This window comes from Mugil cephalus, chromosome 9 (genome assembly GCF_022458985.1).
Source record: "Mugil cephalus isolate CIBA_MC_2020 chromosome 9, CIBA_Mcephalus_1.1, whole genome shotgun sequence".
Taxonomy (NCBI): Eukaryota; Metazoa; Chordata; class Actinopteri; order Mugiliformes; family Mugilidae; genus Mugil; species Mugil cephalus.
Genome location: NC_061778.1, coordinates 9,949,958 through 9,964,528, shown reverse-complemented (window position 1 = coordinate 9,964,528; position 14,571 = coordinate 9,949,958). Strand labels below are relative to the sequence as shown.

The 14,571-nt window shown below is 37.7% G+C and overlaps 2 protein-coding genes across 2 annotated transcripts; both read right to left on the bottom strand.

The window, feature by feature from the left end:
• Positions 1-2,987: 2,987 nt before the first annotated feature.
• On the bottom strand, positions 2,988-7,415 carry LOC125013751 (zona pellucida-like domain-containing protein 1). Its single transcript, XM_047594644.1, has 12 exons — positions 7,299-7,415; positions 6,975-7,201; positions 6,647-6,836; positions 6,482-6,549; positions 6,293-6,390; positions 6,129-6,209; positions 5,826-5,997; positions 5,458-5,560; positions 4,850-4,885; positions 4,213-4,242; positions 3,739-3,768; positions 2,988-3,606 (listed from the first exon to the last, which is right to left on the bottom strand). Exons 1-12 carry the CDS (start codon positions 7,396-7,398, stop codon positions 3,533-3,535), a joined length of 1,209 nt encoding a protein of 402 aa, XP_047450600.1. The 5' UTR covers positions 7,399-7,415; the 3' UTR covers positions 2,988-3,532.
• Positions 7,416-9,235: 1,820 nt separating this feature from the next.
• si:dkey-4p15.5 (zona pellucida-like domain-containing protein 1) lies at positions 9,236-12,849 on the bottom strand. The gene is made up of 11 exons (XM_047594540.1): positions 12,836-12,849; positions 12,175-12,290; positions 11,847-12,073; positions 11,524-11,708; positions 11,355-11,427; positions 11,166-11,263; positions 11,002-11,082; positions 10,715-10,886; positions 10,529-10,625; positions 10,049-10,078; positions 9,236-9,927 (listed from the first exon to the last, which is right to left on the bottom strand). Exons 1-11 carry the CDS (start codon positions 12,847-12,849, stop codon positions 9,791-9,793), a joined length of 1,230 nt encoding a protein of 409 aa, XP_047450496.1. The 3' UTR covers positions 9,236-9,790.
• Between the last annotated feature and the right edge of the window lie 1,722 nt (positions 12,850-14,571).

Genomic DNA, 14,571 nt, shown 5'->3' with positions numbered 1-14,571 from the left:
TTGTTTCCTTGTTTTTTTTTCCCCAACATTTTATTTTTGGTTTATGTACTTTTTAACACATATAATAAATCACATAAGCAACATAAACATCCCAAATAAACCCTTGACCTAAAAATAAACAAATAAATACATTGTAGCAAATTATGATAAATTTACAATAGATCCAGATCCAGCTTCTGGTCAAGATTTAGGAATTTTCAGCTGGCACCACCATCATGCTGACATCTGTGGTTTTGAGTAAATGTCTTAACACTTATAAAATGTAATTGTCATTGTGAGCATGTTAGCCTGAAGCACCAGCGACCTGCTAATATGACAGCAAATTTGCACCATTGTTTTTATCCTTTTACATTTACAGAAGTCATTTTAATTATATTTTTTCCCCCATTTATATGCCCATTAGGTGAAGAAACGTTCACACGAGTGGCTGGAATGTTTTTTATTTTGCTAATATGAAAATATGAAATTGGCTTGGTACTGCAAAATTAATTAGTCCATTTGAATTGTACTACCATTTTTTAGAGAGACTAAAAATGTTAAACCACAAAGTAGAGTATTGCTGCCATCGCCATGTCAGTTGTTAATGTACGGCCCTTAAAACATGAACAAGAAAATCAGTTACACGCACATAGAATAAAATAACTTGAAACTGACAAAAATAATAATAAATAAAAAATTACTGAAAATTAACTAATGAAAATCAGACATTGGTTTTGAATTGAGGTTTAACAGAATAATTAAAAAAAATTAAAATAATGAAACTGGCCTGTACAAAACTAATTTGACCGTAGGCACATAAGGTGTGTCCTCTAATTAGCATCACAGGTGTCTTCAACTTGTAATCAGCCTGTGTGCCTATTTAAAGGGGGAAAAGTAGTTGCTGTGCTGGTTGGCATCATGGTGTGTACCACACTGAACATGGGGAACAGAAAGCTAAGGAGAGTGTTGTCTCAGGAGGTTGGAGAGGAAATTATAGATAAGCATGTTAAAGACTGTAAGACCATGTTGTTGTGACTGCAGTTGCACATATTATTCATACGTTTAAGGTCCACATGGCCTCAACCAACCACTGTGGACATAGTTTTTTGGCAAGTTACATCAGCTCTATGTTCACAAACACAAAAATGAAGCACACAAACAAAAGAACAATGTGCACGCTGTGAAACGTGGAGGAGGCTTGGTTGTGTTTCTGGGGCTGCTTTGTTGCATCTGGCATAGGGTGTTTTGAATCTGTGCAGGGTACCATGAAATCTCAAGACTATCAAGGCTCTCTGGAGAGAAACGTGCTGCCCAGCGTCAGGAAGCTTTGTGTCAGCCGCAGGTCATCAGTGCTCCAACAGGATAATGACCCAAGCATGGCTAAGAACAAAACAATGGACTATTCTGAAGTGGCCCTCATCTCAGTCCTATTGAAAGTCTGTGGAAGGAGTCGAAACAAGCGTTCGTGTGGAGAAGGCGTCGTTTAAATGTGAAACAGCTGGGGCAGTTTGCTCATGAACAGTGGGTCAAAATGCCTGTGGACAGGTGCAGAAATCTGAGAGAAATCTGTCTCAAAAGCTTGTGCAACTAAATATGAAGGTTGCCATTATTTTTGAATCATTCTGTTAAAAAAAAAAACATTTTTACTTATTACTACTTTCTAGTTATTTTAGTGACTTTTGTGGGTTTTTCTTGCTCTAACATAAAGGTATGACTGAGTTTGAGTGGAGGTTCCTGATTATGTGTCACTCTGGAGGACAGCTCTCACTTGTTGGCAAGGCGGTGTCCTGCAAACACTTTGGGGCATGTGGCTGGATGTGTGTTTGGCCTAACGTCCTCCTGAGCTTCTTCGGCTCTGCACAGAGACGATAAGAAGATAATACGCACGTCTGCCAGATATTGGGCACATTTATTAGGTCGGTGTTGATCTGGGTCATGGTGAGCTTCCATCTCACTTGGCTGGTCGTGGCTATTGTTGGAGATATTGTGGGGATGGGACTTTACTTTTGACTCAGAAAGTTTTTTTATGTAGTGGAATGAATTGAACCTCTCCTGAACAGACCGTGCTGCAAAATACAACCATCTGGAATCCACTGTTTGTGCCAAATTAAAAAAATGGAGTCACTTTCTATTTTTATATTGTTATTCACTATCTGATGGGAACAATAAATGGCACGTGTACCACTATCATCTGATCCATATTCTGTTCAAAAGAAGAACAAAATAAATCTCTTTATAATTAGTTATGATGTCAAAAAAATGTCAAACTGCAAAGCTGTTTTTGGAAAACCACAATGTTTTAGGGACGGCCGGTAATTAAAGAAGTGACTTTGAACACACAGGCAGTGAGTCTGGTTTCATCTGGCGTCTGGAGTGCAAAGTAGAAAGTGGAAACGTTTTTGTGCTCCGTGAATCTGAAGGCCTCAAAGGAGAAGCGTGCCTTTTGTCACCTTAGTCTGTGCGTCAAATGTGCACCTCGGGCGATACAAGAGACAAACAGTTCAAGGGAGGACAAAAAGGGCTCGGATGGAGTGTCAGTGTAAGTGAGAAGGGTTGTCTGGTGTGGTTACATTTACTCAAGTCACCCTCCAAAAGGTCAGAATAGGTGTAGTTAAGAGGATATGGTGGACTGGATGTCGTGTCACATCTATCCGGCAGCAAGTTGAACCGTCTGGCTGGATTTTAAGTAATGTATCTTATTGTTATAGTAGTACCTCCAACAGTTAAAGAAAGGTAAATGTAGAAAGTGAAAAATTACAATGGGCCATCGCCCTTAATGTCTGGGCCAGAAAATCTAAAATTGTAGATTTAGGAACATGCACTTTTTTATGGTATACTGCACATACTGGTGTCAAAATGAAACAGGAAGTAAAAATGACAGACCTCCACCATTACCATCTGTGTAAATTTCAATTAACTTACTGAAAGGTAAATGACAGAGAAAATCTGAAGGATTTGGGACAAACTCGGTGTTGAATATACAGTAAAGTGTGTAAAGATATCAGCCTCCATAGCAATTCTTTATTGCAATGTAATTTATAGTATAACCCCTTTGAAACTAGCACAACAATACAGAGTAATTATATCTATATTTAGTTGCATTTGCAAGTATTCAACTTGACAAATGTTTACCATTAAGAGGCAGTCAAAAAAAAGGATGAAAAGCATTTAATGGATTTAAAAAACAATAAAAAATTACACCGTTTCTTACTCATGAAGTTCCCAACATTCATGAAATTCAGTATGACTCTGACACCTGTGATTAAAACTAGTATTTGATTATAATACTGTTACTGTATATACCCACCCCCCTCTCCATCTTGACACTAACAATCTGTGATTTTAGACACTGTAACATTCACAGTGTGGAAGGTACTGAAGGAAAAAAGGACTCTGTTACGACATGATTGGTTTTCTACCATCCCAAGGTAAATGGTGAGCTGGGGTGCACCGTAAGGATGCACAATCTAAGCAACTGTTTGGGGCACTGGGAAAACAACGTATCTATTTGCCTGCGAATTCCCAGAACCTGGGATCGGATAATCTCTGGTGGTCAGATGATAATAATGGCAATGCAGATGGTTAAAGCCATCATGGGGCCGCTGTAGCTGCTCTTAGGTGACCCTCCTGTTGGAGCAGAGAAGAAGAACAAGATTAAGATATCAGGTGGTATGATACTTCACGGGTACATACTACTGAGTGTATCAAGGACAATTTTACACACAATGGAAGAAACATAATATGTAATAACAATCTCACCTTGAGAAGCCAAATAACTTTCATATTGTCCTGAAAAAGTCAAACAGAAGTTTAATCATTAAGATTCGACTTACATATACAGAAATGATATGCATTTCAATTTTGCAAAATATACTTATTCACTTTCCTTGAGTTCATACAACTCATAAAACCAGCACACCCTAATAGGATAACATAGAATAAAGTCTAATTTGGTCAAATTCATCTACCAGAATTTCCCAAATTGCACTAAATAACAAGCAACAGAAAGATCTGTAACTCTGAGCAAGGTAATGAATAAGCATATTTCACAAAATGTCAAAATGTTGATAAAATACTGTAAAAAAAAAGAAAAAGAAAAGATGACAGTTTTACTTCAATCAATGATGAATAAAGTGTCACTATGATGAACATGTTTTCTTTCTGATGTATTTTCCCTAAAGTTGAAGTAGTCCTCCGTCTTCCTGCATAATGTGTAAAAATGCAGTGTCTTACCTTGAGGAGCAAAATAAGTGTGCGAATCTCCTGAAAAAGTAAAGCAAAGATTAAATCAAGAACAGACAGCATTCGGTAAAGAAAATGATTTGCAGATTCACTTCAGAAAACGCCCATAAAGTTCTTGCTTAGAGTTAGCTGAAACAAATGATACTTTCTCACAAATCCCTCTGTTAAATGTTAATCTAAAACCAGCATGCGTTTAGCTTAATTTAACATAAAACCTGAAAACAAAACAAAATAGTGTGTCTGAGTTTATCAAAGGGTGACAAATATACATTAAACGAACCCTTTGTTGGCTTTATGATTGGTCTGCTTCCCAACCGGGACTGCTACCATGGTTACCATTGCTAAAGTACTAGTATAGTAAGACAATAGAGAAGTAAATTTTCCCACTGGATGTAGATTTTCATCAGTTTAACCTTGCCACCGTCAGTAAAACTAGCTACATATGTTTGAAAGTAAGAGAAACCAATTTAGTTAAATGTTGTCTGCTTTCTGTGCTGAATAATGCCTAAAGCATGCTAGCAATGCTGCTGTTTCTTTAGCTCAGCTAACGGGCGTCAACAACTAAGTGCTAGCCTACCAAGCTACATGGATGTCACCAACACGTTTTGTCAAAGCAAGTTAACAATACCTGATCCTTTGGACGCATCATAACCAGGTGCCCCGCCTAGTTGGAAAAATGCAACGTAAAATATTTGCTAACAACAAATGAGGCTTCTCTGTTTGAGAAGAAACAGTAGGATTTAGCATCATGTTGATGTCCATGTTACTCAAATTTAGAGTCTAGAAGTAACATGGAGGCTAGCAAACATGCTAACCTTGTTAAACATAGGATGTTTTTTCACCAGTTTTTAGTTTTTATGTATGGTTATTGCCTTTGCTGTACAAAGGCATTTTTCTTTATCACTAGTACACGATTAACAGGAACTAGGTTTACAGGGTTTTAACATTTTTCCATGGGAATGATGTTTAATCGTTTAAGCTAGCAAAAACAACGTTTTTGCTTAGGCTGCAAAATACATTGTGAAGGTGTGCCATATTTGTAGGTTTAACAAACTTTTATGACTTTTATCATATGTTTTAAAATGAGATAAGATATCACAGATAGAGATGGTGCTAGTTTTATTATCAGTAAAAACAAATGATACTTTTTCACAAATCCTTCTGTTAAATGTGTAACTGCATTTATAATAAGGTAAAGGGAAATGTTTGTGAGGTGTATTTATCTCCAAGACGTACCAGTCCTCTGGCTGGCTACGGTAATGGGGGGAGAGGAAACTGTAGTGTTGTTCGACATATACTGTGCCTCCCTCCTTTTCCTGTTTTGTTTGTTACCACAGACCTGTTAAAAATGGATAAGGAAGGCAGAAGGAAGAGAACAGAACTTGATTATGTACCACTTAAGTTTTCTTACAAGAATCTAAATCAGCTTTATTTGGCCGAGTAAGCACACACATAAAAGGAATTGAACCTTAGTGTACCTAAGCAGGGATAGCTATAATATTGTAAGAAACAAGATATCTATAGGACTGGCCAATTAAACTGTAATGTATACATGAGGGAAAAAATTAACCAGAACTTTGTCAAAAACTGTTGAGTTTACTCACGGGCAATAATGATCTGCACGTGGGCGTCTCGCAGAGTCTGGTGGCGCAGTGCAGAAAGAAAGTGGAAACCGTCTGATTTTTGTGCTCCACAAATCTGAACGCCTCAAAGGAGAAGTGTGCCTTTTGTGACATGCCATTGAGCTCCACCTTAGTCTGTGCACCCCGTGAACACCTTCGGTGAAACAAGAGATGAGCACTGAATCAAACGGTGATTACAAGTACCAAGAGCTTGCTTTGTGTTGAGTCTCATTCATTGTAAAGGAAAGATTTTGCTATATATGTTGTCATATTTACACAACTCACCCTATAAAAAGATCGTAATACGTAGACTGCATGGGATATGGACTTGTAGTTGCGTAGCATCTGTCCAGCAGCACGTTGAACCTTTCAGCACAGACAGACAAGATTTAAAGTGTCTTTTCTCATAAATCTCTCTGATTTAGTGTTGATTATTAAATCTTAAGTACCTCTCTGTCAGATTGGTAGCTTTGACTGCGACATAAATTTTGGTCTTCAGGTTGAGTCCTGTCTCTGGGATAGATAGCCTCTCTGTGTACTTCTCATCCTGATGCATCCAAAATTAAATAGAAAATCAAGTTATTCATCATAAAACCTTCAAAGGATGGAGTAATTCCAAAGTTAGAAACAGATCCTACCTTGTAGAGCTCCATGCTCAGTGTGCTGATGAAGCTACCATTGTTGTCTTTTATGGCAAGATTCACACCTGATCTGTATTCAGTAAGAAGAAATCCATATCATTATTATGTATTATGATGGTTCACAAGGCACAGGTGTTATTCTGGGTGTCAAGTGGCATATACTCACACGCCCAAGCTCAGTGTTGTTGAGCAGATACTGCATCGGGTATTTGCAGGAGAACCTGTAGAGGACCTGCGGCCGATAGGTGATCATACCTGCTGAGGGGTCAGTAGAAGTAATGGCACCGGAGATGTTGACGTACTGGACATTTGAGAAGTCAGAGAATATTCCACTCCCAACCTGATTGGTTATCTATTGGCAAAAAACAGACAAACATATGTTTAAGTAAAATATGTTTACATCAGTGTTTAGATTTATATGGTAGAGGACCAGTGTGTCTAATTCCATGTACATTTTGATAACAATGGCAAAAGCTATTGTAAAGAGTACCTGAAAGTAATTATTGCAGTCAGAGAAGGCGGTGCCATTAATGGGGAACTTGAACTTTAAAACTGGTGGGTCAACAGTCCAGTCAGGAGTCCCAAAGCACTGGGGTTTGTTGATCTGATTATTGAGGACCATCAGGGACTCATTGTAAAGAGCTTGGTACACTGGACAAATGTAGATGCTCAGGCCCATATACTGTGTGCCACAGGTCACAGTTATGTCCGTATTTTCTGGAAGAAGTAAAGATGATCCACTGTAAATCAATCCACTGTATTGAAAAAGAACATTAAATAAAAAACAAGAAGAATGAAAGAAAAAGCCTCAAACCTGGAGGTCTATTTGTGTCACTAAGAATGCAAGCCTCTGGGATCTGGGCATCAGTCTTCAGAATTAGGCCGAGGTGGCACACGAGGATGACCAGCCTCATTGTTCTCAGTGTGGACCTGTGGGAGAACACAGAACAATGGGAACCAAGGCATTCAACTCTTTCTTTCAAAGCACACTGAAAGAAAACCTTTCAAAAATGTCCACTTTTTAAATGTGATAGACAACAGATAAACCTCCCTGTACACAAGGGAAAAGCTTGTGAAGATATTAGTTACTTGTTCCCCTTATGCAAGACGTCACTTGGGAGATGAATATGTTCTTAAGCTTGGGCTCCAACAGAAAAACATGAATGTTTGTTGACATCATGCGATAACTGGTATCCTTAAATAGATTAAATGCAATTAAAATATTATTTTAAAGACACAGCTGGTGAAGATATAATGTATAAACACATAACTATTTCTTGCATGAGGTTTCCATTTTAGCTGATATCAAATAGCATTTTCCTACACTGCCAATGCAGCAAGAACATTTAAAAACATTTCTCCGGTGTAGAAATAGTTTATATACTTTTTTCATGCATTATATTTAATATAAATACAAGATAAAGCATCAAACTTTTAAATAAAGTTACGTTTGGACTCACCCGTACGTCTTCATTTTCAGTATTGCTCTCAACTACCAGATCCTTAATTTATAGTGCTTCCCCCCCATGGGCGTGTCAGAGAACACAATAGTGAAACCTGAACAAGGCTTTGATCGTGTTCTTTTTTTCTACTTATTTTATGTACATTTGATTAAAACTGAAATCTACGTAAATAACTTATAAATCTATAAATTTGTCTCAAAGAAATGGTAAACCTAGGCTTTAGAGTTAATTTCTAACTTGGTCAAAATCAATGTAACTGCAGGTCATTTATTCATTTGAAATGTCGCGTTTCTTATTTATGTGATGTTACCGATCTCAGTGAGAGATTATTTGAGTTTGTTCCAGCTCTCAGTGGACTCAGAAATAAAATGGCACTGTACTAGGAAGTTGCTGTGTTATTTAAAGACAATTTAACAAAACATATATCCTGCTCCTCTCATTATAAATTGATTTCCTGATTAGCTGTTTGAATTCAAACTAAGAATTTATATTTTAGATATTACACAGACATAGTAGTATTAGTGGTGTTTGGTTTATTCATTGAGTAATCTACATTTAGCTTGTATATGGTTTAATACACCATCATAAAGTTTGTTGTTGCTACATATGCATTCAGTCTTTTTAACTACCGCAATCTGTCTCCATCTTAATATTACATAAAAAAGAGGCCAGTGGTTAAAGTGTGTGATGGAATCACTCATGACCAAAGAAATAGTCCTGTCAAACCACTTCACGAAATCATGTTATCTGAAGCCTACAAGCTTCAGAGGTCTTCTCTGCAGGATGCATTTTTGGAGCTGTTTTTTATTTCCTAGTTCCTAGTGTTTTTATTGTGTATTCTGGGTTTTTGCTGTACTTTGTAGCACTTTGAGATTTTTAATGGAACGTGCTTTATAAATAAGATGTATTATTGTTGTTATTATTGTTTCTGCTGCTCCCAGTGGTCATAAACACTGCCACTGTAGCTTTGAGGACATGCACCGTGTGAATTTTCTAAGCTTCACTGGGCCTGAAGGTTTTTCTCCCAAGGTTAAAAATACAGGAGACACCATGAGACCTTCACCATTTACACTTGTGTTGTGCCTTAGTGGTAGATATCTTTCATTAAATTACTGAAAGGCATCTGACGCACAGATTACTTTTATTTTTTTGGACAAATAGGTTGTCACACACAGTCTTGTTTATGTAGTATAATGCGTAAAGATGCCACCTTCTATAGTTTATCAATATGACACTGCAATTTATAGTAAAATTCATCAAAACTTGTAAGAGAACACAACACAAAATGTTTTGCTTTGTATTATTTACATTTAATTTACAACCATCCAACATGACTATTGTTAGCCAGTTATTCACCATTACACACCAACATTTACCCTTTTCTGATTCAGTGTTTTCAGCCACAAAACACAGATCACAATTGAAGCATTTATTGGAATGTTTCGTAAAAGAATACAGCATTGTACATTTTTTTTGGAAAATACACAGCTTCAAACCTTTTACCAAAGATGCCACCATTTATTAGATAACGTCAATATGACACTGCTGCACACGGTCAATAGACAGTTATTGTACATATTGTGAACCCCCATCTCCACATTAAGAATCTATGTAATTTGTATTGACTATAAAGTTGCATGCTTAGATAACAGCTGTCCACCAAGTTCTGATGCTATTTTTGCGAAATGGGAAAAACCAAATAGAAGTATCTCACTGCTGTTACTCATGTAATATTTTGCAACATCTGCAACATGAGTGTCATGTTTTGTAGACGATGAGGTGTTACTTTCACAGTGTGGGAGATACTGTAGGTAAAGGGACTCTGCTCTCAGTCAGGTTAAAATTACTGCATGATTGTTTTTTTCCGTCTCATGTTCAGGACGAGGTAAACGGTCAGGGCCACGATGAAGATGGAAATGATGACAATGCAGATGATTAAAGCCACCACTGGGCCGCTGTAGCCGCTCTCAGCTGACAGACCTATCGGATTAGAGAAGAAGAACAAGATTAAGATATCAGGCGATGCTCTACTTCGTGGGTGTACTTATTAATCGTGCTAAGTACAAAATGAGCGAGCACCAAGAAAAAAAAAGATTCTTACCTTGAGAAGCTGAGAAAGTCTGGGCATCTGCTGAAAGAGCAAATCCAAAGATAGATCAGGAATTGACTGGATTTAATTATCTGCACACATTACCGTTTTGGGAAATGCACCTGCTGAGACATGCTGAGACACCTCTGTCCAACCGTTCTGTTTAATGTGAAGCTAAAACCAGCATGCGTTTATCTTAGCTTAGCATGAAAGCCTGAGGTAAACACCCTTCTCAGTTTTGTCAAAGGATAACAAAATCTTGGTACAAGGATCTTCAAGTGCTCTAATTAATTATTTATATGTCTATTGTTTAAGCTGCACAAAAGCCATGTGGAAACGACTTCATTTCAGCTAAAGCTAATCAGCCCATGGCTATATTTTCATACTTCAAAATTCCTAAAATGACTTTTATTAGTGAAGATACTGGAAAGATGACCCTGGCTAGCTGTATTTGTCATACTTTACATAAATTCTACAATTTTTATGACTTACCAGTGCTCTGTCTCCCCACAGTGATTAGAGGAGAGGTAATAGTAGCATTAGCTGGCACATACGCGGCCTCCCTCCTTCTTCTGGGAGTTCCACAGTTCTGTTGAAGATGCAAGAAGACAACAGACAATCAGTATTATCTATTATATAGATCTGAATGCTGAATTCACCAAAAACACGATTACTCACAGGCAACAGCGAACTGCACGTGGACGCCTCGCAGAGTCTGGTGGCGCAGTGCAGGTAGAAAGTGGAAACCGTCTGATTTTTGTGCTCCACAAATCTGAACGCCTCAAAGGAGAAGTGTGCCTTCTGTGACACGCCGTTGAGCTCCACCTTAGTCTGTGCGTCTCGTGTACACCTTGGGTGAAACAAGAGATTAGCAGGCACCATTTGATAATGGTGAAGAAGAGCTTGCTTTGTTTTGAGTGTCAATGTAAAAGAAAAGTTTTTGTTGTCACATTAAGTTATCTCACCCTATAAAAAGATCGTAATACGTAGACTGCATGGGATATGGACTTGTAGTTGCGTAGCATCTGTCCAGCAGCACGTTGAACCTTTCAGCACAGACAGACAAGATTTTAAGTGTCTCTTCTCATAAATCTCTCTGATTTAGTGTTGATTATTAAATCTTAAGTACCTCTCTGTCAGATTGGTAGCTTTGACTGCGACATAAATTTTGGTCTTCAGGTTGAGTCCTGTCTCTGGGATAGATAGCCTCTCTGTGTACTTCTCATCCTGATGCATCCAAAATTAAATAGAAAATCAAGTTATTCATCATAAAACCTTCAAAGGATGGAATAATTCCAAAGTTAGAAACAGATCCTACCTTGTAGAGCTCCATGCTCAGTGTGCTGATGAAGCTACCATTGTTGTCTTTTATGGCAAGATTCACACCTGATCTGTATTCAGTAAGAAGAAATCCATATCATTATTATGTATTATGATGGTTCACAAGGCACAGGTGTTATTCTGGGTGTCAAGTGGCATATACTCACACGCCAAGCTCAGTGTTGTTGAGCAGATACTGCATCGGGTATTTGCAGGAGAACTTGTAGAGGATCTGTGGCCGATAGGTGATCATACCTGCTGAGGGGTCAATAGAAGTAACGACACCGGAGATGTTGACGTACTGGACATTTGAGAAGTCAGAGAATACTCCACTCCCAACCTGAGAGGTGATCTGTTGACAAAAAACAGACAAACATATGTTTAAGTACAATATGTTTACATCAGTATTTAGATTTATATGGTAGAGAACCAATGTGTCTAATTCCATGTACATTTTGATAACAATGGCAAAAGCTATTGTAAAGAGTACCTGAAAGTAATTATTGCAGTCAGAGAAGGCGGTGCCATTAATGGGGAACTTGAACTTTAAAACTGGTGGGTCAACAGTCCAGTCAGGAGTCCCAAAGCACTGGGGTTTGTTGATCTGATTATTGAGGACCATCAGGGACTCATTGTAAAGAGCTTGGTACACTGGACAAATGTAGATGCTCAGGCCCATATACTGGGTGCCACAGGTCACAGTTATGTCCGTATTTTCTGGAAGTAAAGATGATCCATCGTAAATCAATCCACTATATTGAAAAAGAAGATATTTAGGGAAAAACAAGAAAGAAAGAATGAAAGAAAAAGCCTCAAACCTGGAGGTCTATTTGTGTCACTAAGAATGCAAGCCTCTGGGATCTGGGCATCAGTCTTCAGAATTAGGCCGAGGTGGCACACGAGGATGACCAGCCTCATTGTTCTCAGTGTGGACCTGTGAGAGAACATAGAACAATGGGAACCAAGGCATTCAACTCTTTCTTTCAAAGCACACTGAAAGAAAACTTTTCAAAAATGTCCACTTTTTAAATGTGAAAGACAACAGATGAACCTCCCAGTACACAAGGGAAAAGCTTGTGAAGATATTAGTTACTTGTTCCCCTTATGCAAGACGTCACTTGGGAGATGAATATGTTCTTAAGCCTGGGCTCCAACAGAAAAAGACCTGTTTACGTTTACTATCGATTTTCTTATTAAATTACCAATATCCTAAAACATCAAAAAAAAATAAAAAACATAAGAAACAACTGAAAATCTAGTTTGTAGTTCGTAGATAATAACATAATTTCTCATCTGCTGGATTTGATTTCTGCTGATTTCAATTTGTATTTCTCTACATTGTCTATACAGGAAGAACATCTAAAAATATATTTCCAAAGCATTCTAAACATTTTTGATAAAATCTCTTTCATACAAGGTATTAAAAATAAGTACAAGATCGTGCATCAAGCTTCCAGGTAAAGGTATGTTGAGACTCACCTGTAGGTGTTCATTTTGTGTCTTGCTCCCAGCTTCCAGATCGCTCCATTTATAGGGGTTCGACTACAGGGGCGTGTGAGGGAACACAATGGTGGAAACCTGAACTGGGCCTTGATCATGTTATTTCTTTCTAGAGTTTTACGTGACTGTGAAGAAAACTTAATATTCATACGTAGCTCATATTTTTTTCTTTTATTTTCATGAATGAATCCATCATAAATCACTTGTTGCTAAAAAACTATTGTAACCACAGTTGTCTATACTGTAACAGAGGGGATATGAAGTGGAACAATGTGTGGACATTATTCCATGCTGTGCTGTTGTTTTAATTAAATATACTCATCATACATTTAATCTATTAATCGTAATTGACATTTTCTGGATTACAATGCTGTCATTTACTTCATACTTAAAAATCACATGTTCCAGGAAGTCGACAGCATTGTTAATTTGAAATATTCTGCGTAAATTGGCTATGTAATTGGTTTTCCTTTTAATTTGATGTTGCCAATCTCTGTGGCATCAAATATGTTTTGTTTGTTTAAGTTTTTTTTTAGGTCAGAATACGCCACCACAGGAGACAAAAATATCGTTTGGTTCTCACCATATGTTTTAAAACAATCCCAGTTACTTTTAAACAATAATCGATTAGCATTAGATATGACTTTATATGTAGAATAATGCAGCCTCGGTTGCTGTGAATGATGCTACGTAATGGAAAAATTCTGTAATGTTGTGGGTATAAGCAGGGAAAGTGTTGCTTGGCAAAATATAACGTATGCACTCAATCATTGTTTGCGAAAGAACGATATCAGCGATCTGATCACAAGTATTCTCTTCTGAGATCTTTTGATGTGATAGAAGTCTCCCTGCTCCCTCAGAGTGCGAGTTTTATCATGGATCTTTTTTTTTTTTTGTTATGGCCCCAGGCTGTGAACTGTAAATAGAAATTTTGTTCGTGTTGTTTTGTACAGTCTGTGAACAAATGACACACCTAGCTGAGAGAAATCCAAAGTCTTTTGTGAGGCATCATGACACGAAAGGGATTTCTGGGTCCCTAAAGGACGCCATCATAATGCAAGGTGAGGATACAACCTGAAAAAGGTGCCTGATAGATTACTTAAGATGTATCAGATGTCAAATGCCAGTTTTAATCACTCTTTTGTTGTTAAACTAAGCATTTGTCTGCTAGCAATGCCATCAGTGTTACTGAGGGCGTTTTTTTTTTCTTCAAAATTTGGACCAGAAGAAATAAATGTGGCCACCCCTGGGAAATATCATTTCTAACCTGGTACAGGCCGGTGGCAGATTTGGGTCAGGACATGTAGTCAAAACCACAAATGATCTGTATTGAAAGGGAGCGGGTAGAGTTAGCATTTGCTGCTCATCTTTTATGCAAACAAATGTTGTTCTTCAAGGTTTAAGAACGATGACTCAGCTTGAATGTGACAGTGATTTTGTTGGGGTTTGAGGATTAATTGAACCCGAGTCTGAACTGATCATCACTTTTTAATGTAGGTCAACATGTAGGCAGTGAACATTGAAACCTTCGTAGAATAGAACCCAAGGTAGAATGAAGTTGTGTTGACTTCAGATGAATGCCAAGATCAGCTTTGTTGTGACACGTACTTTGTTGTGACACGTACATTGTAAACCTGGTTTGTCAAAGACGTATCAGTATCAGTATCAGCATATACTGTATATAATGTGGGTCAATAAGCAACAGGAAATTGTAG